The sequence below is a fragment of the Colias eurytheme genome, chromosome 22, assembly GCF_061535395.1.
Source record: "Colias eurytheme isolate Ceu_HAF_F1 chromosome 22, ilColEury1 Martin Lab GWU primary, whole genome shotgun sequence".
NCBI classification, from domain to species: Eukaryota; Metazoa; Arthropoda; class Insecta; order Lepidoptera; family Pieridae; genus Colias; species Colias eurytheme.
The window spans coordinates 2,130,892-2,158,874 of NC_143001.1; the positions used below are offsets into that span (position 1 = coordinate 2,130,892).

The window sequence follows — 27,983 nt, forward strand, 5'->3', positions numbered from 1 at the left end:
CATATTTCGAACAGTATATTTTTCTATTTTTGTTCGTCAAGGGCATTGACGTACAATAAATAACTATTTACTTACAATAATACTCAAAAATTGTACAAAACTAAACTCTGCATGTGTTGTCCAATGGCTGATACAATAGACTTTGAACATTACTGCCACGAAATAAGGTGTAAATTTCATTAAATGTTTTATAAAATGGCGCTCGGACATTTTTTGATAACGATTTTATAGACTAATGGGGGTCGTTTTTTATAGTACGTCATGTTGTATTTTTTTATTATATAAATTTTTGTTCGTCGCATTAATATTAAATTAAATATATTTAAGATCCCATCATATTGCTATAAGTGTCGGTAATTGGCGCAAGAGCAACTAAACAGATCATTGCAATCGCGAACAGCAGGATTATTGGCGCGTAAACTCCAAGGAGGTGCTTTCTGAAGCCGGAGAACTGAAAATAGAAGAAAAAAATCATAAATGGATGGATTCAAATGTATTTTTAAGTAGGTATATGATAGGTATGGTTTTTGTTATTTTATTAATTGAGACCAAGCGTAAACCTAAATAATTTGGAAAATCCAAAAGTGCACGCCTCATAATTTTTTTTTAATAAATATTTATTAATTATTATTTTTGTTTATTTAATAACAATTAAACCACATCGAATCAGACCCTGAAAAATGAAAGGGTTCTATTCCTGAACATACTCAAGCGTAAGAGAAAAAAAAAGACTCGATTAGTAAAGTATTTCGGTCGCTATCGTGTTAACAAGAAAAAGGATCCGCACATACAGACACACGGACGTCCAAGACAGAACTTTTTTAAACTGTTTTTTAACTAGTTTAAATAACAAAAATGACATCAAAAATATCATGAACGTTAAAAATAGTGTTTTTTCTTAATATGTGTGTGTATGTATTATCTTACAAGTGCAATGTATGATACATAAAGACATTTTAAGTTTGAAAAATCAGATTTTTTGCGCGAAGTGACAGTAGTACCCACCTCAACGCTTCGCTTATGAGGCGTGCAATAATTAATCCAATATTACAATATTTTGTTAGATATAGAGATTTCATTGATTATTTTTTATTGATTCGTCACAATGTTAGTAAGTATCATGAAGTTTATAAAACAAAAAAAAAACATAAGTACTATGATGAATTTTTTCTTTTAATTTTTAAGAATAAAGACATGCATAGACGAAGGCGCCAAACCGTGTTAGTTTTTTCTTTGCCATGCGTTATTTTTATTTTGTTCTTTGATATAAAGACATGCACATACACAATTTTCCAATAGAGTAATTTCATGCACATAATTAATATATAATTTACCGGCGCATCCCCACTTTCCGCGGCATGTCTTGGTCCGAGCATATCCTTCATAGGGAATGCGTTCACGCGTCCGTTTGATATGCGGCCTTCTGACACGCATACTGTTAGCTGTAAGGAAATTTTTGGTAAAGTGGTTATTTTAATCGTATTTTACTACCTGTTAGCTTTTTAACATGTTTGTAGTTTTTTGCACATTAATGTTTGGGTTTGTATGCTGATATAAGTTTTCTTTTTAACACAGTATATTTTTTTGTCTATATGGAGATGAGTTTTTAAACCTGGTATAAGTTTGTTTCTAATATTAAGGTAGGTACATATTTATTTATATCATGAAATTGCGGAATGGCAAAAAATGTTTATACACCCTCTTACGCAAGACTTTATGTACGTACTAATTAGTTTAAAACTGTGGTAAATTGTCTTATACTTAAATCATTTTTTTGGGATGACCTAAATAGTAAAGATATTCAACGTATGTTGTTTATTTTAATAGCCATGAATTGATTATCTTTATAGTCAATTAGTTATGTTATAGTAATTTATAAATCTTACCGATAATACGACATGCATAACAACATGGAACACCACAAATGCTGCCATCACAAAAATACTCCATGAAGGTAATTCCGCCTTTTGTAGATTGACAGCGAAAAATATCGTTGCAACTGGAAAAAGTGTTTTTTTTTATGTGAAAATATCATTATTTTATTAAACGTTATGTCAAAAAATCTGTAAATATTATGTTTCTTTCTTCATATTATCGGATTACGACATATTATTCTGAGAAAATATATACAAAAATGTACATACCACATCCTATCCTACTAATATTATAAATGCGAAAGTTTGTGAGGATGTGTGTGTGTGTTTGTTACTCTTTCACGCAAATACTACTGAACCGATTACAGTGAAATTTAGCACACATATAGCACACAATATTTTGAACGATATTTTGTTAAAAAAGAAGAGCATACGAACGAATTCGATGGAAACTAATATCATCGTGACTAATAACGACATCCATACTAATATTATAAATGCGAAAGTAACTCTGTCTGTTACTCAATCACGCCTTAACTACTGAACCAATTTGCATGAAATTTGGTATAGAGATATTTTGATACCCGAGAAAGTACATAGGCTACTTTTTATCCCGGGAAATGGGATAGGTTTTATCTCGGAAATCCCACGGGAACGGGAACTCTGCGGGTTTTTCTTTGACTGCGCGGGCGAAGCTGCGGGTGGAAAGCTAGTTTTGAATATAATTTACTTAGAGAATTAAATATTACTTACTTCCCAAGATATGAGCTGCATTACCAAGGAACCAATGTCCCCAGTTAAAATATGACCGCTTGCTGGTGCCCGGGTGCGGTCTGAAGTATGCACCTGAAATATTTAGTATATAAATTATGTATTTTCACACATATTTTAATAATTTTCACAAATTTGTTTTATAATGAGATGTAACTAGTAAACCATATTGTTATTAAATACTAAGTACCTATTTTAAAAATTCTAGTAAGAACTCGCGTCGATTTGATAAAAAAAAATAATTACCACACCTTTTTTGCTCAGCGTAAACATCGAAAAACGAAAAAGACATATTATGTACTAAAACATATTAAATAAATATTCAATGTAAAAATTAGATCTGTAATAGCGTCCATCTAGCTTTGTGACTATTTGTATTTTTACCTATTTTTTATGTTTTATTAATTAAACGTTAAAACAAATAGCAAATAACTCACCAATAGGTTGCAAAAAGCACAATATAACGGTAATAAGCCCAGTTATAGCGTGCGGATTGTCACCCGTGGTTGCAATAGTACCGACTTCAATGACTATGAGAATGAACCCAGCGACTGTGAGCACCCATGTTAGTACCATGAGTATTCTGTGGTACTGGAAGGGAAACATATTAATTAATATAAAAATATTTTAGGACCTACTTATGTAATTATAACTAGTATCCAAAGTTCTGGATATTTTCTGTTTAGCTTACCTCTCAATTAAAATTAAAAATAGATTTTTTTTTATTAAAAAAAATGATGAATAGGATATCAGTGACTTTATCAGTAAGCCGTTAAATTTCTAAATGTTTAAATTTGACTCTTTAATACTAGTTACTTATAGTACTTTGTTTAAACATTTATGAACACTATTTCTATTGTTACGTATATTCCGGTTGATATACATACGAATCATTTAAAATTAAATCTGAAAAAAATTAATAAACTTACAGCAAACCAGATGTCCTTTCCACCAAGTGTCTTGCCGACCCATGTCTTTCGGAAATATCTGTAAAATTACACATTACACTTTTTATTATTTATTCAATATCAATTATATTCACTTTAGATTTTAGAAGATCGATTTAATTTAATAAATCATTTAACCTAGGGATTTTCAAATTCCCCCCCATCAGTTCCAAGCCTTGTCGTGGCCGGGGGGGCTCAGTAGCTTGGAGTGCACTCGTGTACTCTGAGTGAAGCTAATTGGACGCGGAGGGGCTGAAAGGCCGGTCTGTCGTCTGACGACATGATTGGTTCGACGGCCAGGGATCCATGTAGCTGGCTGGCTGGCTTGAAGGCCGGCTGGCCGGGCTGGCTGGAACCGGCTGGTCACACCGGCTGCCTCGCTGGCTGGCTAGGGGGCCGGCTGGCAGGCTGGCTGAAACCGGCTGCCCCACCGGTTGGCTGGCTGGCTGCTTTGAGCCGCGGCGGCTGGCTGGCATGCTGTCACCGGCTGGTTGTCCGGCTGGCTGGCTGGCTGGCTGGATGGCTGGCTAGCTGGCTAGGATCCTCCGGGGGGCCAGGATTGGCTCAGGTGCCGTTGTGGTACGGCGAGGTATGGCGGCTAGTGGTCGCGGCCTGGCAATTTGGCTGGGCAAAATGGGGTTGGAAGGTCGATCGGGGCTCGTTTGGGTCTCGTTCCGACCGACTGGCAGGGGGCTGCGCTTTGCGGCGGTGGATGGCGGCCAGAGGCCGCGCGCGTTGTTTTTTGTTGGTAGTCTAACTACCAACAAAACAGGGGGCGGGATCCCGACGCGTCACTTTTGTGACACGCGGTGACTCCTGTAGGTGGGAGTAGGGCGGCGGCTGTCCTGCGACAGCCGTCTGCCAACTCGTAATCCGGTCCGTGGGGCCGGACCGAGGGCCGCCACCTCTGGTGTGAGGTGGGGGCTGCGAGGGAAACCTCTATAAAAGTGCGCCGGAGGGTCCTTCGACGCGTGAATCACGTTTCAGAGGGCCTTTCGGCGCGCGCCCTTCGGCCGGTCGGTGCTAGGGTCGAGGGTTTGGGGAACGCCGATGATGGAACGGGGAACAATCCATCATCGGCGAGCGGGTGGCGTGAGCTCGTGTACAGCTTGCGCCGCCCCGGGGTGGGCATTTGGTGGAGGGCCTGGAAACGGGCAAGTAGCGGAGGGCCTGGAAACGGGCAACTGCTGGGCGGGACATGCGGAAGATTGCGAATGTGTACCCGCATCCCGTCTAAAGCAGCGCGTTGGTACACGGTGGGGTTTTAGTCGGTAGGAATCCGACATAACCCACGGCTCCTTCCCCGGGAGCCGTGGGTATCTTAGGCAAGATTTCCCCACTTGAAAAAAAAAAAAAAAAAAAAAAAGGGATTTTCAAATTAATAGTTAAAAATTAAAAATTGGAAGAATATTGATTTTTCTTCCATATTTTTTTTATATATTCCTATAAAAATCGAAAGTGGAGAATGATTTTTTTTACTATTTTTTTTGTTCACGCATTAACCAACCTGGCAACAATAATCCCCAACGAAGCAGAACCCAGCCAGGCCAAAATCATGAAAGCACCGTGTAATTTCAACAATAGTTTGGAAGCCGGCGCCGCTGTGCCGACCGTAGCGAGTGCGAGCGGGGCGCCTGTTGCTTCGTATGCTAAGTTGTGGAAACCTACGCGATCACTGTCTGCAATATAAATAGTACCTAATTAAAATAGTAATTAATATATCCTGGATACTAATATTATAAATTCGAAAGTAACTCTGTCTGTCTGTCTGTTAATCACGCCTTAACTACTGTACCAATTTGCATGAAATTTGGTAGAGAGATATTTTGATACCCGAGAAAGGACATAGGATAGGTTTTATCGCGGAAATCCCACGGGAACGGGAACTCGACGTCGATGTTTCACATTTGCCAGGCATCCCGTGACGGCTCACATATTTTTTGGAATTTTTAGATAATTAGGTAGCGTTTATAAATAACAATTAAATTGAGATATTACTATTAAGAAAAATAATTATTATAAATGTTATAATTTAAAACTATTACACTTACATATTATTTAGCTATGGCAATACTAGACTTCGATAAATTATCTGTACAATTAATGTTACAAGTCGTTTTCCCGCCTACGCTTTGTGTAATATTAAAATAGAATCTTTTATAGAGAAAATAAATTAAATCCCACTTTTGGTACACATATTTATGTACATACCTTTCATAGAACTGCCAGCTAGCACCATTAAATTATACGTATCCTTCGCTAGATCGAACGTTTGTCCCTTCACTATGGACACCACATCTCTTCTAAACTTACAATACAATTTCCCATCTATCGTTGAAGATTCCAACAATTGCACAATTTCTTGAGGCGAATCTGATCTTTTCACATATGGCTCCTCTTTAGGATATGTCCAGGAAGTGAATAAATTAATTCGTCCATTGTCATTTCTGACACATTCCATAGCGCTGTCATCGCCCATTTTATTATCTGTGCTTAAACCAGCGGCGACATATTTTGGATTATCTGTGCCTTGTATTTCGAATGTATAAGTGTCGCCAGCTACGAAAATGGCTAGAATGGCTTTACAGTTGCCAGTTTGAATGCAATTTTGGGGGACACCGAAACATAGTTTTGTGTCCGCGCATCCTTGGTATATTACGTCTAGAGGTGGTGGGGTTGTCTTTGGCTGCAAAATAATATGAAATACATTATTATTATTGGTACAAAATGGTGAGTAAATAACTTCTGTATTAAACATGAGAAATCAGAGTTATAAGCATAATTGCACAAGTGACTAATATTTAATTAAAATGTAGGTTAGAATTATTATACTTTCTTTTTATTATACTAAACCAATCTGTAAACAAGAAATAAAAGACAACAAAACAACAACAATTTAACAATCTACAAGCTAAAATTGCATCAGTCATCAATTATAATTACCTCACGCCTAACTTCATCCGTTTAAAAAGTATTGTCATAGATTAAAAAACAGATATTGTACTAATAATAATGTTCAACCAATTTTACCTTAGACTCCATAATAACAGGGGGAGGTGGTGTGTTCCTAGGTGTAGTGCTTTGAGTGGTCGGTGGGGATAGATCCGTGTCTGGGGTCACCACTTCTACGAGTGGGGATCCCACATTGCGCCAGAATGTTGCGTAGCCTTGCGCGACTGTTGCTCTGGAATTATAATTATTTATTTGATGATTTATCATACTAATTGATTTGTTATTACTTATTAGCATACAAAAGAGGTATATGGTATTTTGGTACAAACGTTATTGCTTGTTCCTGCGTATGAAATCGATTTTTCGACCTTTATCTATGGTAAATAAGTAGTTACAGTCAACGTTTGAAAGTCAGACATTTATTTATTTAAATATATACATATATAAACACACTTTTGAATAAACATAAAATAGATAAAAATTATGTTTGTCCCGTTCGAAATAAATCTTATCAAGTTTTTAAGCAACTAGTTACAGTCATAATCTTTTCATTCATTTTTAAATAATTAGCTATCTTAATAATCACTCAAAGCATTATTCTGTGCAATAAAACTATATATCCACTAAAATAACAAAAAAAACTTACTTAAACTCAACGCCTCCCAAGAAATCCTTAGGCGCTTGCCACACAAACGTCAAAGGCGGTTTGTCTTCCGGCGTCGAGTGTGTGACTGTGTCATTATCCCCACGACAGTTAATAATCTGTGTGGTTGTTTGATCTGGTACAGATGTGAATTTACCCACAATTTGCTCTGGGTTCTGGAAATAATTCAGTATTGTGTATTTTAATTATTTTCATCTCTACTAATATTATAAAGCTGAAGAGTTTGTTTGAACGCGCTAATCTCAGGAACCTACTGGTCCAATTTAAAAATTCTTTCGGTATTATATAGCCCATTGATCGAGGAAGGCTATAGGCTATATATCATCACGTTAAGACCAACAGGAGCGGAGTAATGCGGGTGAAACCGCGGATCACAAGTGTATATATATTTGTAATTTCATATGCCTTGACAGGCAGGATATGTCTGGACTTATGTTTATCTAACATCTGAATTGTTCCCATGAATTAAAATATTTGAATTTGAACGTTATTTAATAAAGTAGTATGTTTTTCTATTGGTAATGATATGTGCATTTTTCGCACGCTTTGTAGCGTGTGACACGATGGTTTTCAGCTTGTTAGAAATATTAAATAAACAATTGAAGATTTTTAACGCGAAATTAGCTATGCTGTGTTATGAAACTTGCTGAGGTGCTTTTTGGTTTTACAGTTAATTATTTGGCTACTTTGTTATAAAAATAATGTATTAACTTATACTGTTGTCAGTACCTAAATGTTATGAATTTTACTACTTTAATGGATTTTAAGTAAAATAACTACTTTTAATTACTATGAAACAAATAAACCTACACCCCGTTACCAAGATTATATCTTAATAGTAAACATTTTAAACAAGATTTTTTAGATTTAATTATTAATTAATTATGCATAAATTTATACAACATATAAGTATAGATATTGTAATACTGTGATATAAGTCTATAAAGAAATAATCTTTACCTGAATAGCTCTCGCCTGAACGATAAAGCCCCCAATCGGTAGGGGGGCTCCAAAAGGGCTACCAATAGTCACATTTAGACTGTCCCCCTGCCTCACTTGTGATGCTGACGTCATTATAGCGTAGGGCGGCACTGAAGATTGTGGTAGTATACCACTGTGGCGTGGCATTTGGTCGATACAGGCCTGGAATATGATCATTTAATTTTAATTTAGTATTTTCTTTAATAAGATTCGAAGATTTGTATGATAAAGGGAATGTATAACATTAATACATACGTATATTATGGTGATAAGTAAGTTATTAAATGTAATAAAAGGATTTTGAAAAAATGGCATTAAATACGTATACCTACTACGTATATAAAATTAACTTGAAGCCTTAAATATAATGACACACAGTTTGAATAAGTATAAATAATGTGAATAGACTTAATTATTATGGAAATATAATAACAGACCATGAAATATTTTAATAACTGTATTGCAAAATCACACCCACATTCCACTATCTATACAATAGGTGTGTTTATATTCCTTATTGCAATGAGGTAATCATAGATCTAACCATTTATTGTTTTAAAAAGAACAATCGAAGGAAATGCATAAATCATTCAGTTAAGTTTCCTTTATTATCAAGTTTAAATCTATTATTTAATTGAATGATTCAACGGATTACGATATTTGAAATAATATGCACGCTAAACCACATTCTGACATCTTAATTACAAGAATTTAATTAATTGATGACATATGAGTAATTAATCACGTTCATAATTATTATTACATCACCTATTTTTTTTAAACTCGGACTCGGTTTATAACAAAACACAGTCTAACTAAAAACCGGGTCTAAAACGTATTACAACCATGCTCTAAGTAAAAGTCTTATTACCAAACATATTTGAGCATTAGGTAGACCACGGAGAAGGACAATGGATAATGACAAGTTTAAACCTCTGTGCTAAACCAGGGGCTCAAACCAGGTTTATTAAAGATTGTGTAATAAGACGTTTGCTTTTGAAGCTAACATATTAATCTAAATTGACAGTTTGAAATGAAAGTTTAATTGTATGTGTATCTTTATTTATTAGGTAAAGCGAAGAACTTGTTAAATTTAATACCAGTATCAACATTTAACATATCATCAAGTACCTACAATCTACAAAGGTACATAAGATAGTGTATTAATTACTCTGAATGTCTTTAACTACTACCTTTACACTTACATTTTACGTTATCCAGTCAAAATAAAACCCCATACAAATATTCATCTTTAAGTTTTTTCTCTATCCCCCTATCTATACAAACCAATACATATATAATATTAATAATATAACTTTCTTACCCCAGGAGGCGCTCCTGAGCCATGTTGAAATGAAGATCTGACTAGACATAATACTGTGAGGATGATTATATTGCAGTTTCTTTTCCTTGGCAACATTTTTGTATCTGAAATTGAAAGAATATACCTTATTAATTTTAGATAATCTATACTAACTAATATTATAAAGCTGAAGAGTTTGTTTGTTTGAACGCGCTAATCTCGGGAACTACTGGTCCGATTTGAAAAATTATTTCGGTGTTAGATAGCTCATTTATCGAGGAAGGCCATAGGCTATATATCATCACTGTGTATCATCATGCTACGACCAACAGGATTGGAGCCACGGGGGTGAAACCGCGCGGAGCAGCTAGTATAATATAAACTCGCTGTCCTCTGCGGTGTTACCCGCATTGCTCTGTTCTTGGTCTTAGCGTGATGATATGTTATAGCTCATAAGACTTTCTCGATATATGGTCTATCTAAATTGTTTACAATTTTTCAAATCGGGCCTGTAGTTCCTGAGATTAGAGAGTTCAACCAAACAAAAAAATTCTTCAGCTTTATAACATAAGTAACATAAGTTTTTACTTTTGAATACATTTTAGAAGTGAATTGCGTGTGTTTGTGTAGTTGGTAATAACTATTTAAATACATATGCATACATAAATAGGTATGTGTCTACGTAAGGTAATTATTCACCAATGTTTGCATTTTATCATGTTTTTATATCTTTAAATACAGTGAGCAGAGGTCAGATAGGTCGTTATTAATTATTATTATTATAATGAAGGCATTCATTAAGTACATACATTTTTCAAGCACACCAAAATGCATTATTTTCATAAAAATATAATATGTAAAAATGAAAGTATGCGTATTTATTTTTTCTATTTAATATTTCTCGTATATGTGCTAAAATAAGAAATTTTCTTTTCTAAATTTACAACTAAAAATTTTAGAAATATTGCTGGCAATTAACACCGCAGTCTGTTTCATAAATGCTTTAAAAGATAAGACGTTAAAATTAGCTGTATCAGTTATGACTATATCACTGGATTAATAAGCAAATAAACACATACATAGAGGTTTATTACATTATTAGTGTTGTGTTTTTTTGTTACACTTATACCACAGACTAATTATAATATACTACGTCTTATACTATTTTTTATTCATTTTTGTACTAACTGTGTCCCAAAGATTTAATCACAGACATAATAACGTGCAAAAGCTAATTTATATCTCCAAAAATTATACTTTATGTGAACATAATATGCTAAATGTTGGTACAAACATAGCACTAAAGTTTCAACTTTGTTAAGTAGTTTTAGCGTAAGTAATTCATCCAAATGTGAATTTATTTTATACTAGCTGCGTGCCGCGGTTTCACCCGCGTGACTCTGATCCTGTTGGTCTTGGCGTGATAATATATAGCCTATAGCCTTCCTCGATAAATGGGCTATCTAATACTGAAAGAATTTTTCAAATCGGACTAGTAGTTCCTGAGATTAGCGCGTTCAAACAAACAAACTCTTCAGCTTTATAATATTAAGTAAGTAATAAGTATAGAAAAGAATAGAATATAGACAGATAACAAACAGGATTCATATAAATTATGAAATCAAAGTAGTTATATTTATGCCCTAATTTTGTATTACCACGCAATGACTAAATGTGCAGGAATTTTTACAATTCGTGTTTATTTTTATACAGAACATTAGACTGTTTTAGAATATAAAATTCATTTTAAAATTAACATTTAATATAGTTTTTATGTTAATGTATGTAGATTATATTGTGTTGTTATCAGCACGGGACTATTTTTGTTTTATAGTGACATGTTTTTATAAATCGTCGTTATGGATTTAATTCTGTATAGAATTGTTTAGAGTATATAATGTATAGAGTTGTAAAATTATAATCAGTTTCTCTAGGACTAACAAAAGTAAGTATATCTGTAGCTTTTGTGATATTCTGGTGGGTATTTGTATAGCAGCTATATCACTGCCAGGTATAATAAAATTAATTTAGTAGCTTTCGCGTGATAGAGTCACAAACATACATCGATGCATTCTTACAAAGTGGCATTATTTTTAAAACATTAGTCACTCGTGTTTAAGGTGTTTTTAACTTTTTATCAATAAAAATTCGGAAGTTAGAAAGAATACGCGCGTGAGAGAGTTTTTAACGGATTTTATAAATATGTAGAGCACTTAATTTTTACATTTATAAGTGCTTTAAACACGATGAAACCAGTATTTATAAAATTGGCTGACGATGTTAAGCAGTCAAGTAATTAGATTGATGTTTTTCTAATAATTCCATGTCACGTTATTATTAATCTACTGCATAGAATACCTAAATGTAAGCTTTCTTTAAATGTTTTCACTTGTAGATAATTCTAGTCTAGTATATTTGTTAATAGTCAATCATATTCGATTGAATATAATAAAGATAATTGTTATGTGGTAGGTATAGTACCTAATTCTTAGTAATAAAATAATGTCAATGTTTTCCTCAAGGGCCTCTACATCCTACATTTTAATATTCTTTGTGTAGGTTTGGTAGGTATGAGATAATTTAGTTCGGGCTTTTCAATGTTCTATGGAAGTTTCCTGCATGATTATGCATACTACATAGTATAAAGCAAAGTCGCTTGCCGCGTCTGTCTGTATGTATGCATAATGCTTATATCTTTAAAACTACACAACGGAATTTGGTGCGTTTTTTTTAATAGATAGAGTGATAGATTACCTAGTATACCATTTATTAGGTTTTAGACAAAGCAAGCGGGCGGAAAGTGAGTATAACATAAGTATTTTAATTTTATAATATCAAACATATATCAATTGCGATTCCGAAATTAGATCGCCACAAACATATTTCAAAATACATTCCGTAATTATTTCAAAACCAGTTCACTTTCATTCATAAATAATACAAGTTATGATTACTTAATTGATATTAACGGCATTGTCAACCTTGTGTTGCGGAAGTAAGGCGGTAATTCCGATACAAATGGAGGTCAATGTGCGGTTGAATTCGTGAATTCCCATGGAACTGCTGTTTTATACTACCGGTCAGTATTGTTTCATACAAGTTAATAAGGTGCCTATTTATACGATTCATAAGAAAGAAGAACGATAAACAAAGGGTAGTAATAAAAGCTCCGATAATAAATTTAAAAATGTCCTTACTAAAAATATAATATTTACTGCCCGAAATACTAAATCTCCGACTACTTCTGTCCGACTAAAAATGACGAAACGACCGAATGATATACTTAAATCTTAGAAAAAATCTTATGACTGTTAATTGCTGTAATACTTTTTTACCATATAAAATTATGTTCTACTGATAACAATGCTTTGTAATTATTACCTTTACTTGCCAACTAGAAATTCATCAATTACATTTAATTTTTCATAAACTCTGTGCTATTTTTACTACAATGTTATACATACTTAAATTTCTATTGTTGGCGCTTGTCCAGAAAGTTATTAAAAATACAAAAATGTACTTACTATAATCATGAATTCTAATTCATGAAAATTTAAGAAACCTTACCTAACATAACCTAACCTAACGGCTAACCTAACCTAAACTTGATTTTTTTTTGCGCGTCGACGGAGCCCCGCTTCGCGGGGCTCCTATTTCTGTGTAGTTTTTTTTTTAAGAAACCTAACCTAACCTAACCTAACGGCTAACCTAACCTAAACTTGATTTTTTTCTGCGCGTCGACGGAGCCCCGCTTCGCGGGGCTCCTATTTCTGTGTAGTTTTTTTTTAAGAAACCTAACCTAACCTAACCTAACCTAACGGCTAACCTAACCTAAACTTGATTTTTTTTTTGCGCGTCGACGGAGCCGATCGCGCGGTCCGACCAGTTTCGGTATTTTCATCAATGTTGAGAGTTAAAAAATATATTTGGTAACCAACACTAGAAAATTAAATAACTCATAAAATTCGTAAAAGAATGATTATATTGACATGACCTCTGTTGTCAGTAACCCAGTAATCTCGTCGGAGGTTCAGTATTTTATTCAGAAGTTTAGTTTTGTTATTCGAAGTTTAATATATTTTTAAGTAGAAATGTAATTTGATTGTGTTCATAGGTGTCAGCAAAATTTAGGTATTTTATTCGGTATGCTTTGAATTTTTTTGTCGGTATATTATTATAACGCTGGTAAATTAGAATAAAAGTCGGACAGAGATAGCTGGAGATTTATTTATTTGTCGGAACCATTATTATTTTCCATAAACAAACCACACTGATTATAAAATAAGTATGGTCTTATGTTTCTAGGTTTATCTAGAATATACCGATCAATATTATAGTTATTGACATATTTTTCAATATCTTCCATAAAAGATGCTAAAAAACTTTCATATTTTCCGTAGCGCAATCCGAGTTGCCCCGCGCGCTTGCAAGGGTTAAACGCATTCGCTCAGCTGTTACGTTAAAAAATAAAATCTGTGAATATGTCGTTCAAAACTTTGGAAAATGTTATTCGTGAGTTGAATAAGACTGTGTTACATCTGCAAGATAAAGTAACTTCACTAGAAACGCTTATTCTAGAACAGAATTCGATTATAAAAGAATTTGTTGAAAGTAAAGAAATGCGAGATCCGACGGTACATTTGAGTTCACCAAATAAAAAGTGTGATGATGAAGAGGGTAACTCTAAGCTGCGGCCACTTCGAGATGCTCGTCTTCGTGCGCTTACGACCATCAACGTCGCGAAGCCCAAAGTGCGAGCAGGGAAGAAGACATTGCCGCTCGCATCTCCGTCCCCACCGAGCGGCACTGACGGCGAGATCACCCCTACTACGTGTGCTACGCAAGTCACGCAGAACTCGCAAGACGCGTTCGTGGATGCCGATGCTTCGGACGACCGTAACGGAGTCGGGGCTACAACTGAATGGGTCGACGTGAGGCCGCGGCGTCGTGTTCGACGTGAGGCGAGAAATGTAGCTCGTGGTACGGCCGCGCCCGGTTCGACGTCATTGGAGGCGTCCGAACGTAAAAGTTACTTGCATATCTATTATTTAAAAAAAGGTACTACAGTCGAACAAATTATAAAACATTTGTTATGTATTTGCCCTAATGATAAATGTTTGGTGGAACAATTGAATTCGCGTGGTGACTATGCATCCTTTAAGTTGACAGTCCCCACAAAAAACTTGGACACTTATATGTCGCCTATTCATTGGGCGGAGGATGTGCACATTAAGCCATGGCGTAGTGGATTTCGCAACCGTAAAACGACACAAAACCCCTAAATTAAAAAATATCTGTATGTTTTATCAAAACGTGCGAGGTTTGCGTACAAAATTAGATGTATGTAAGAATTCTATATTATGTGAACAATATGACGTTTATGCTTTAACTGAAACATTTTTAAATAGTAGTGTGTGTGACTCAGAGTTGTTTCCTAACGATTATGTTGTATTGCGTAAAGATCGGTGTAATGATTCAGGTTGGGGTGGTGTATTGTTAGCTATTAGAAATTGTTATGATATAAAAAATATTTGTGTTAAAAATTACATAAGTAGTTTTACCGATTGTCTCGAAATTACAGTAGCCTCGGTAAAACGCAATGGCATTAAAATAGTGTTATGTGTGTTGTATATACCACCTTGTTCTAAGGATGACATATATTATAATATTTTTAAAATATTAGAAGAATTAAGTACACGTTTCTCATCATATAAAATTGTAATATTTGGCGATTTTAACTTAAATTCAGCATCAAAAAATGTTATTTATAAATATAATAATATGATTTCCTTCAGTAAGTTGCATCAGTATAATACTATTACGAATAAGATGGGTGGAATTCTTGACCTTGTATTAAGTAATGCCAGTAGCAGTGAATTACAGGTAAGTAGTGACACACCACCACTTGTCCCCATTGACAGTTATCATCCGTCTTTGTTGGTGAAATTAGCATATTTAAGGACTTATAATATAAACGATTCATGTGTACGGTCTGGTAGTAAATTAAATGAATGGAATTTCCGTAAAGCAGATTATAATGAATTATATGCGTGCATTCAAACATTGCGTTGGGATGATGTTTATTCGTCTACTAGTGTAAATAGTGCCGTAGATAGATTTTACACACAATTATTTGACTGTTTCGATAAATGCGTCCCTAAAAAGAGACATTCTATGAATAGTTCACGATATACTTATCCGACGTGGTTAACTACGGAAGTTGTAAATAATATAAAAATTAAATATTTTAATTTAAAAAAATATAAGCAGTTTGGTCTACAGTATAACTTTGAAATGTTTAAATACTATAGAAGTAAAGTAAAAATACTTATCAATCAGGCTTATCAGAACCATATAAAAAAAATTGAAGCCAATATTAAAGATGATCCCAAGAAATTCTGGGCATTTGTAAAGGAGCAGCGGTCATCTAGTAGGTTGCGTGTTGAATACGACTATGATGGTGTTAAAGTAAGTGGTATTGACGCCGCAAATGCATTCGCTAAATATTTTCAATCAGTATTTTTAAATGAAAAACCAAAACTTGATTATAAGGAGGCTGCTCTTGTATCCGGCGTTGCATCATCACGTATTTCTATTGATTACATTTCAAAATCTGATATAAAGCTTGCAACTCGGCGCCTTAAACCGCATTCGGCAGCAGGTCCGGATAATATACCTCCGTTCATTATTAAAGACTGTATATCAATTTTTATTGAACCTCTTCACTATATATTTAATTTGTCACTCCAAACAGATACGTATCCTACCGTATGGAAAACTTCGCGTGTTACACCAGTTCCAAAGAGTGGCTCCAAAGTGAGCATTGAGAACTATAGACCTATCGCGGTGCTATCTACTTTTGCTAAGCTACTTGAAATTATTTTAAACTAGCGGTCCACCCCGGCTTCGCCCGTGGTACATGATTACGTTTTCTCTACATAAGAACCATCCTCGTACTTCAAGGAATATAATAAAAAAAGAAGTATCGAAATCGGTTCAGCCGTTCTCGAGTTATGCGCTTACCAACATATTTTGCGATTCATTTTTATATATAAGATAATCACGTCTCACAACAAATAAGTTCTCGATTATCGGATTGTCAGCACGGTTTTCGTGCCCGTAGATCAACATCAACAAATTTAATAAATTTCGTCGACTACGCTTCTAAAAACTTAGATCGGAAAAAACAAATCGATGTCAGTTATTTCGACTTTAAAAAAGCGTTCGATCGCGTAGATAATGACGTCCTTTTGCGTAAATTTTCTATGATTGGTTTCACTCCCAGGCTGGTAAAATATTTTGCAGACTACCTCCGGGATCGTTTTCAATTTGTACAACTTGGTAGTTACCGTTCAGATCCATATGCAATAAATTCTGGTATCAGTCAAGGCAGTACCCTCGGCCCTACTCAATTTTTGGTAATGATCAACGATCTTCCAGATGTTATTAGTTCTTCCCAGTGTCTTATGTTTGCCGACGATCTCAAATTATACTTGGCTATAGGAAGTATTGAGGATTGTCAGGCATTACAAAACGATATAAATAGCGTCTGTGAATGGAGTAAAATCAACCGTTTAGATCTTAATGAGGCAAAATGTAAAGTAATGAATTTTACTAGGAGTAAATCCCCACATCTTTATGGCTATAAAGTTTCGGATAAGATTGTAGCTAGAGAGAATTCGATACGTGATTTAGGCGTATTATTCGATCGTACCTTAAGTTTTAATGACCACATAATTGATCTTTGCCAGAATGCATATAAAGCCCTTGGATTTATTTTTAGGCAGACTGCTCGTTTTAATGACAAAACTGTTATCATTAGCCTTTATTATGCATTTGTACGTAGTAAGCTCGAATATAACGCTATCGTGTGGAGCCCACATGAAAAAATTTACACGTTAATGATAGAGAAAATCCAACGCAAATTCTCAAGATGCCTTTTCCGCAAGATGTATGGATATTATCCCTACTTAGGGCGTTTGTCCACTACAAGGAATTTTACGGTCCGGCATTCCGATTTTTTACGGTCCGGTATGGCACGCCATTAATCTATATACTAGCTTGTGCACTATACGTAATTTTACTGTCCGACATTTTACTTTTCCCTATTCCGGATGGTTTTTTGTGTCTACGAGTCGCTGTAGGTATAATTGTTTTCGAATGCCCACTTGCTTGGATTTTACTGTTTTTACTGCATATGCCAATTAAAAGCAAGCTCTTGTTTTACTTTCTTCTGGATGGCAATGAGATTTGAGAAGTCGGTATTGTTATTTTATATACATTGACCAATAATTATTATCTAAGTAAGTGTTGGTAAGTTAAAGTTCAAGTGGGAATAGCTTTAGCTCCTCGTCACCGATTAAAATAAATAAGTGAAACACGCATTTTAAATCTCTTACGGAACTTTACTTTTTATAGAATAATATATCTTACGAAGTAATATAATATTTCATCTTCTATATTTTTTACTCGTTTCTTGTAAAATGCAAAAAAATATGATAGCATTCTACCGCCAAACTTCCTTGAACTGTACCGCACTGATCCGAGTAAAGACGGACAGGTGCACAAGCCAATTCATCGGATTTTTCATGCCAAACCGGACCGTAAAAAATCGGAATGCCGGACAGTAAAATTCCTTGTAGTGCACAAGCGCCCTTATATCCATCCTTGTACGTTACGGGGATGGTTGGAATGGATACACTGGAGCTACGACGCGAGCGCGCGCTTATGGTTCATTATTATCTGCTTTTAAATAACAAAATTGACAATCCCGTGGCACTGGGGGCCTGTGGTGTGTGGGCACCGAGCTGCTCCGTGCAGTGGCGCTCGCGGCCGCTGTTCGCGGAGAGCCTGCTCCGGACGCGAGCCGCTTGGAGTGCACCCACCCATCATGCACTCAATTTGTTGAATAAATTCTTACGTGCTAAATCTGAAGTGGACCTGTTTAATGTTAATATTGTATCGTTTGTCTCTAATTGTACCTTATTTTTAAGTCAAACTTTGTAATAATTGTTATCTTTGTGCGTGTTGGTATGTTTTGTACTGTTAGTCAAAGATGAATAAATAAATAAATAAATAAAATACGGAAGTATAAAAAGATACCTATATAGGTAACTGATAGTCTAAAACGATACAGTACCTTACCTTAACGATCCTACAAAAAAAAATTAAGCCAATTGCATTCTTAGGCATGTATGAATACATATCTATCATCATCCTAGGTATATATCATATCTACAACGGTATTAAAAAATCCCGTAAATTATATATGTATTTCAAAAAAGTAATACGCCTTTATCAGCAACACAAACACGTATTAATAAACTCGTTCTATAATCTACTAACATAAGAATTCGCTAATAACGTTCACTTGATTGTATGTACTTTCCAAGTTCAAGGATTGCGGAAAACAACAAGGAATTCTGAATCGCGGTAGGTATATTGTGAGACAAGTTACGTATTTAAAATAATCTTGTGTTTATTGAAGAATAAACTTATTTAAAAGCTAGAATAGTAGGTATGTCGATTGAGCTGAAAACTAAGCTACTTACTGATCGAACTCACTGTATTTCAGCCTTATAACTAATAAAGAATCAAAAATATATTTACTAGGTATACAAACATTTAGCACAAAAAATAGGTATCATAAATTTTGTTTACGCCTACAACGCAATACATATTATAAAAGCAGTTTTGCTTTAAAAGCCTTGATTTACCCACCTTTTGCCCACTAATATAGGCAATTAAAAATATAAATGTGTGAAACAAAATCACTGAAAAATCAACGGGAAAAAATAGCATTATTATCGCAAAGGCTATAAAATAACATTTAAAAAAACGTAAACAGGAAAATACAACTGTTAATGCGTTTCAATAATTTATGGGTTTATAATTAGGTATATTAAGTACTTAGTTATTCATTTTTACTTAGGAAATTTTTAATTCAAATGAATTTATTCTAAGTTATTTTGGGAAGGAAATAAATGACAGGAAATTTTAAACAGGATATGTTTTACTTTTCCTTGTAATAGGTACCACTTAATGATATACTTAGGTAATGCACAAATTTGCTAAAAGTTTTTTACACATTACTGGTCTATGTAAGGTCATTGGTTTTGTAAATTGTAAACATAATTATTATAAATCTTTAATATAAAAAGCATTCTTGATACGATTCGTGATGGAAATTCCTTGAAATAAGGCTAACTAGATTTTGACCTTGCCTCTTGAGAATAGCTTAGAAGTTAGAACTAGATTAGTATTGAAATCAGATCACTGTTTATTCAAATTATATTTTATCTTCTATATCATTATAATTTATCAATAAAGAGCTATTAAGCATTAACTATTATAGGTAAAAACACAGACTTCAATTTTAATTTAATTAACTATTTAGTTCGATTGTGTTTTTCTATATATATATTTAATAATAATTGTGAAGATCATTTTTAAATAATTACCTATAACTTAAAAAGAAAGCGAATATCATAAGGAAAATCGTTCAGTAATTATATAAAGACAATTTGCTCGAAACCCCGTCAGTTCGAAACGTCCGAATAGTTTTATTAATCGCATTTTAAAACTCACTAAAAGCCTTTCATTTCACACATGAGCATGTTTTGTGAAAATAATATTTGATATCGTATATAACGCCGAAGTTTCATAACGTCTTTTTTAAGTCCAATTTTAATGGTAATTTAGAACCTCCAATAAATTTATTTACTACTAAACTAGGCCAAGAAACACAATTAATTCTTTAATTGTGTAAATGTAGGTTATCGGCAATTTTATGGGGAGTTAAATTATTCACACCCTTCGTGTCTTGGGGCAAGGGTCAAGAAACTATAAGAAAATAACGATTGTTGTGTGGTTGCTAGGTTACGGATTACGGAATAGTTTGGTTGTAGCTTCAGAACGATTAACCTGTTTAATTTGTTTTAATCAGCTCTTATCGTTCCCAATGCAGAACACATGGCTTCTATTTATTTTACTCTATATTTTTCTAGCTGGATCCCGCGGCTTTACACGCATTATACCCGCATTATCGGTGTGCAAAATTTCATACAGATTTATATATGTCATTGTAAGAAAATTACAGTTTTTTATATTTTTATGGATTGTAGAAAATTATGCAATTAAGTAAGTTTCTAAAACTCGTTATAAAAAGTATATACTTTATTATTTATTTATAAGCCATCCAATAATCTAGTTACAACTGAAAACCTGTCTAGAAAATTCTAAGCTAAATTAGAAATACTTGTGGACGCTGACCTACATACCTTGTGTTACCTATTTGTTAAGTTCGATTCAAGTTATTCTACGTTTAGTTTAAGCAGCAAATATTGAAGTTTCATTTTAACCTGAAATCAGTTCGACTTAAGTTAAATACAATTTTTGCATTCGATAAATGAAATTTTAATTAACCTATATTTTTAAATTTTTTTTAATTTACATCCACATACCTACATATATCGATTTATATATTGTATGTGTGTATTACTTAAATTCACTCATTACTTTCAACTACTTCTTAAATTGTAGAGAAAGGAAAGCCTTTCTATGTGTTCACAAGTAAATAACCTGCTGCTGTAGTTCTGAATTATTTGACGAGTGACATAATATGGCTCCTTATTTCTTTGGTAAAAGAAAACATAATTTTTATTTTTAGAAGTCTTTTCTTCAACTTTTCTCTATCTATTGAAAATTAAATAATTTGGAAAATCCAAAAGTGCACGCCTCATAATTTTTTTTTTAATAAATATTTATTAATTATTATTTTTGTTTATTTAATAACAATTAAACCACATCGAATCAGACCCTGAAAAATGAAAGGGTTCTATTCCTGAGCATACTCAAGCGTAAGAGAAAAAAAAAGACTCGAGTAGTAAAGTATTTCGGTCGCTATCACTATCGTGTTAACAAGAAAAAGGATCCGCACATACAGACACACGGACGTCCAAGACAGAACTTTTTTAAACTGTTTTTTAACTAGTTTAAATAACAAAAATGACATCAAAAATATCATGAACGTTAAAAATAGTGTTTTTTCTTAATATGTGTGTGTATGTATTATCTTACAAGTGCAATGTATGATACATAAAGACATTTTAAGTTTGAAAAATCAGATGTTTTGCGCGAAGTGACAGTAGTACCCACCTCAACGCTTCGCTTATGAGGCGTGCAAAAGTATCATAATTGCTCCTTGCTGTCGTCACGTTATTGATTGATAATAATTATGAATTATATTATTTTAAATAAAATTACTTAGAAATATAGAAAGAAAGAAAGCATTTATTTCAACACGCACAAACACACAACAATAAACATTACAAATTAGTACGAGGTATATAAAAATATGGCTTTCGGATAACATAAGCTTTCGTTACTAAAAATATTCAAAGCAATCTTTTGATTCAAATGCCAATCTATAATTACCTACTTTCTATACAAACGGATATAGGCACAATCACGCTTTCCTATTTTATGAATACGCTTTTTCTGTATGTTTGTATGTAAGTGTACTGTGTAACCGACTCCTTTGATTCGATTTACATTTTTGACCCACTTTAAACGGACAGATTTCATTCAAACTTTGTAGCACTATCAAGAATCGGTGACAAAGCAATCATTTTACTAATTTGAAGTGTGTTTTTCCTATTTTTATATGTTATTTGAAGTATGTTTTCCTATTTTTATTATGAGTATGCTATAACTCAATGTTACATTCGTCATACTATATTATCTACGGCTAACAGAATAATATTTAATTCCAATAACTTATTACGTCATGAGAAGCGGAACGCGTTGATATCTTTCCCACGCGTCTCATTTCCTTAGCGTATAATTTTAAATTTAAACTTTAGTTATTGCGTTACTAATAATTATTAGGTATTAATATACGGTTTAAAACTGCATAAAACGTAATAGGTTTTAATACCTATATATATATTTTTATTCAACCTCATTGAATGCTATAGCTCTATTATATATAGGTAATTGTCAGTCCATTGTTACATATAAGGTATTGCACTTACTATCTACTGGTAAATAAAAACATTTTTGTATTATGTATGTGGATAGTAAACTAAGTGATAGGTAGGTATTTGTAGGGAAATAATGGTAAAGGTTGAAATTTAAGTTTTCATTCATAGATAGATAGATAGACGAATTTTTCGAATTATTACTATGTAGAATAGGTTTAAGAATAGGCGGTAATTACTTTGAAATAGGGTTTTCTGGCAGAACAACGTTTGCCGAATCAATTAGTACCTATCTATAGTCTAGCGTTAGCTACTATTAAGTATTCTGTGCTATAGTATACACAAAATGCATAGGAAATTATTCCATTTACTAAATTCATAGATAGTTTTGACAATGGCAGATGCGTTTGTAAAGGTCTTCTAAAGAACGTAAACATTGCACAATATTATGGCATCTTGTTAATCTTATTAACCATTATAAAAACGTGAGAATTTGTTTTATTGTTTATTATAATATCTTATTCTCTTATAAATTGTCTCACATCCATATAATATATTATAATATTTACATTCTAAAAATGTAAAAAGGCATCTACTAACTACTGCATATATATATATATTAGACCTAATAAATAAATAAATAAATAAATATCCACTGCATTGAATATTCATTAATAATTTATTTTTTATTTTAACAAAAGATAGAACGGTTTTGAGGTCGAAGTAATCAAAATCTATTTAGCCATTGAGAGTTTATAACAAAATGAACACTAAGATGAAAGCTAAAAACCTAGTAGACTCCTTTTCGATTGTCGACATACAAAACCTGTATATGAACTGTATAATGTATTATTTGTGTAAAATCTCCTTCAAACTCGATTTTGACCCATTTTAAACGGACAGATTTAATTCAAACAATGTAAACATATTCAGGATCGGTGACAAAGAACAATTTCATGAATTTATCTTACAGCGTTTTAGTTTCTTAAACTACATTTATTATTTTAATCCACGTACTCGTAAGGTCAATTCTGATCTATTAGGTAAGTGACAATCTCGGCCAGGGCCCTGTGACGTCACTGTACCGGTTCTTAAGCAAGCGTTATGTTTAGTATTTTTTTTTTTTTTTTTTTTTTTATGTCAGAGCAAGCAAAGGAGCAGATGGGCAACCTGATGTTAAGTGGTCACCACCGCCCATAAACACTTGTAACACTAGGAGTGTTACAGGTGCTTTGCCGGCCTTTTATAGACAAATAAGCTCTTATTCGTTTCATTTAATCTATTAGCGGTCCGCCCCGGCTTCGCCCGTGGTACATATTCCCGTTTTTTCTCCATAAGAACCATCCTCGTACTTCAAGGAATATAATAAAAAAAGAATTATCGAAATCGGTCCACCCGTTTACGCATGATGCCGTGACCAAGGGAAATAGGGATTCATTTTTAATTTGTATATATATATATATATATATATATATATATATATGTGTGTATAGATGAAATGTACATATGGTAGAATTGTTTTAATATGCTATGTACCTACAGGTTAACCTAAAATGAACGAATAAATATGTCGAAAAACGTATTGTAAGAATTTTCTTGCATCACAAATTTGATAAACGTTCATAAAATATTTTTCCAATCTAGTTAATATAATAAACACACAAGCACGCAAAATAGAGTGAGTTAAGAGTTCTATTTGAGAAGGAAATCCCCACGGGACTTCCCAAGACAAGAATCTTCCTCGTCAGGCTAATGACCTCGGATTTAAATTTATTGATATCAATTACATATAGGAAACATATGGTAAACCTACTTTTATAAACAAACCAGTAAACGGTATCGGAAGTGAAATCCGTCTTGTAGTCTTTTACTAAATATGTAAGAGATTCCCGTTCGGGAGTGTCAACTAAATTTCTCAGTCTATTAACAAGAAAAAAAAAGCTAACGTGAAATAATTGTCAAATTTTTATAGCACATTACCTTCACCGATTGGAGCAGTGGTGGTTTTTCTACCGGAAAAATGAAATGCAATAATTATGAGTTAATTAGGGTCAGTCATGTTTGGGAAGTGCAAATATTTTAATAAATTTCTTAATTATTTTGTTTTCAAGGTGCGCATTTAGTGAGGTTAATTAAATACATAATTAAGTAAGCATTTGTTTTTATTAACATATCAAATTTTTAATTGTTAAGTACTTGTAATAGTGTCACTTAAAATCGGACAGTCATAGATACAATTAGTAATTCAACATATTTTTTAGCATAGCAGAATGCTGGATTAGCTATACTCTGGAATCTGGATTAATTGTCTCAAAAAAGTTACGTTATGTTACGACATTTGATTATTTTTCTTTTCGCCGCAATTTCTTTCTATTAAATATTCAGATTCTAAGGAAATTGAACACTCGATCAAGCCGCAAGATATAACACAAGTCACGGAATAACTGGTCTTAAGGCCGTAAGCAATAAAAAGCTATGATCGTTCGAGGTCACATTTTTTAGGACTGAGTACTGACCTTACAGCCAACAGGCCTTTGTGATAGATTCTGGTTTTTCTGCATGTTCAGAGTTAAATAAGAAATAGAATTTAATTGTCATAATAGCACAGATAATGTAATACTATACATAATAGTAAGTAAATTATTATAAAAAGTAAGTAAATATGTTTATTTAAATTTTAAAAGTTACAATGTTATGGGCATTGGACAGTATGTAGATACCTACTCTACTATTTCTACTCCTATCAATCAAGGGAAACAATTTTCTTTTCATCTATCTATACTAATGTCTAATATTATAAAGCTGAAGTTTGTTTGTTTGAACGCGCTAATCTCGGGATCTACTGTACGATTTGAAAAATTCTTTCGGTGTTAGATAGCCCATTTATCGAGGAAGGCTATCATCACGCTAAGACCAACAGGAGCGGAGCACTGCGGGTAAAACCACGGGGCACAGCTAGTAACAAGATAATGATTAATGACACTTACCATAATATGCATTATGCTTACAAAAAACAAAAACAACGACCGAGTATTTTTCCGCTAAGCGATTTAGATTTTTGCATGTAATTTAAAGCTTTTTTTTAAGTATCAGGGTCTATCTGATGTTCTCTCTCATAAAATATGTTATTTGTGACTCTTCACGACATACTAGTTAATGGCCCATTTATATTTTCTTAAAAAAATACCTATAGTTACCTAAACGAAAAAGCAGTATAAAAATAAAATAATTTGTTTTACGTGTTTATTTACATCGCTACAGTACATAATATATTAAAATCACAATTATGGTGCGTTAAATGGTAACCATAAACACGAATAATTTGAACACTAACTCGGTTTCCTACCTACATCCTTGACGCTGGTCCCACGGTGAACGCTTGTCTCAACTTTCATGGCCATAGCGTGAGTAATACAAAAGTTTGTTGTGTTTTTAGTTTAGTATTTTTTGTATGGTAATTTATTTGTAGGTAAGTAAGTATGCTTTTCGGTAATTCTCTACTTTTTGGTAGAGTTTGCGTTCATAGATAGGTACGCAATTTGTAATAACGTGTTCTAGATAAGATTTTAAATGACTTTATTATATCTTTGATAAATAACAACTTTATAGTTTATATTATGTAAATACATGTTCAGGCCATAAACAGAAAATTTCAAGCGAATTGGTGCAGTAGCTTTTGTGTGAAAAGACACATTACATTCAACTTTATATAAATCTACCTACGTATCAAATTGATTTCGTCAATTTAATATTACCCAGGATTCAATACACAATAAAGGTATGCAACGTTCTAAGTGCCTACGATGTACAATGATATTCATAGGATAGGATGACGCAGGACATTATAGCAGTAGATTATGTTTGTTTACCCAAAAGTTTGCCTTTGGTAAACCAGTTTCTTTGGACTAACAGAATATCGCTAGTTCTTTCCTCCAAATAGCTCTAGTTTGACCACTGATTAACTACTAAATAGTTAAATATATACATAGTAAATAACTAAATACGTTTGACTCTAGCTTCATATATTTGTTATGTTCATTATTATAGCGTGAAAGAATTCGATTGCAATTTTCTTCCAATGTTGAGCTAAACATTCAAGTATAAATTTTCCATTTATTTTTACTAGTAATTAGCTATGAGAAATAGAAAATGTTTTCTGTTTCTAAGAAACAGAAATGGGAATGAATCTATGCGTGATTTTCGGATTAACATTAAACTGCGAAAAACAAAAGTTACGGCCTTTGCGACGGGTGCTTGCAAATTGGTCACAACAACTTGACAGAAGGCTTTCGTCACGCTGTCAGAGCACAGACGTGTCAATGACATCGTATATTGTTCGGTTGAATAAATCGCTTGTTTTACAATTATGTTATTATCTATAAGGTTCCATGAGGGTCTTATCAAGATACAAGTTGAACTAGGTACCTATTACCATATTACTAGCGTTTAGCTAATATTATGTAGGTATTCTGTGATATTACTATAGACTTCGCTCATATAATTTAATTTTCTATTTTCCTTGCAAGTTTAATGAGATTGAAAAAATACTACCTACCTGTTATGTACCACATCCATACAGTATACATGTAATATAACCACTTATATTAAAAATGAAAATTCATCAATATTAGTTGAGCGGTAAACGCGTGAGGTTACAAACGTTTATACAGTTGTTATTATAGTATGCTAAATGCTAATATCGGATTCCTTTAAATGTTAAAATCTTTTTCTAACGTTAAAATTTTGTTAAAATTGTGTTTCGTATTAGGTGTGGCATTCCTATTAATTGTAAATGCCTCGAAGACACGCAATAAGCGCTGAGATTGAACCTCACAGTTACAGTAGGATTTTTTGCATATTAATGCAATACATATAATATAAAATGCCAAATATTAAATATACCTAGGTCGTTAGGTATTTAAATATCCTGTACATATTGAATCTAGACCTACCTATTGTAGTAACTCAATAGGTACCTACGTTAGGTATAAAATCATACATTTCCACATTTCATTCATTTTTTCCATTATACCACAAAAATAACGTGACTAATAATAATAATTAATCTAACAGGATGAAGTTTCAAAGGTATTTTTTATTAAAAATAAATTTAAACATGTTCGAAATCGGAAATCAAACATCCGTCCTACTTTTCAAATGTCGTTAATTGGTTTTAAAAAGTAAGCATTTATTACAGTTATTTATAAAAGTAAACTGAACATTACTTACAGAATAAATTATCCAGTTATATAAAAAAGTTTCCAAACAATTTCTCACACACTTTTCACGAGGTAACACCCGAGGAATGTTAACGAATGTATTACAGGTGGTTCTTATGTTCTTAAACAAAACAAAATACTACTTATTTGTACGTATATTGCAGATAATTATGTATTATTCTCACTCAATATGTTAATATCCCGTCACTACGTAAAAAGTTTTTAAAGTTTCGAAATATTCGAAACAAATCCGTAACACAACCTCTTTACTCTCTAAACGAACGCAAACTGG

At 33.2% G+C, this 27,983-nt stretch overlaps 1 protein-coding gene across 2 annotated transcripts; it reads right to left on the reverse strand.

The window, feature by feature from the left end:
* Positions 1-121: 121 nt before the first annotated feature.
* LOC149898564 (ferric reductase 1) lies at positions 122-27,979 on the reverse strand. 2 transcript variants are annotated; one of them, XM_090114979.1, is made up of 13 exons: positions 27,702-27,979; positions 9,514-9,617; positions 8,169-8,351; positions 7,191-7,363; positions 6,623-6,776; positions 5,804-6,278; positions 5,100-5,271; positions 3,575-3,632; positions 3,083-3,236; positions 2,628-2,720; positions 1,887-1,999; positions 1,335-1,442; positions 122-451 (listed from the first exon to the last, which is right to left on the reverse strand). In XM_090114979.1, the coding sequence occupies exons 2-13, from the start codon at positions 9,607-9,609 to the stop codon at positions 323-325; spliced, it is 1,908 nt and encodes a 635-aa protein (XP_089971105.1). In that variant the 5' UTR covers positions 9,610-9,617; positions 27,702-27,979; the 3' UTR covers positions 122-322. The 2 variants fall into 2 exon arrangements, with proteins under 2 accessions (XP_089971105.1, XP_089971106.1); XM_090114980.1 differs by having other exon boundaries at positions 9,514-9,623.
* Between the last annotated feature and the right edge of the window lie 4 nt (positions 27,980-27,983).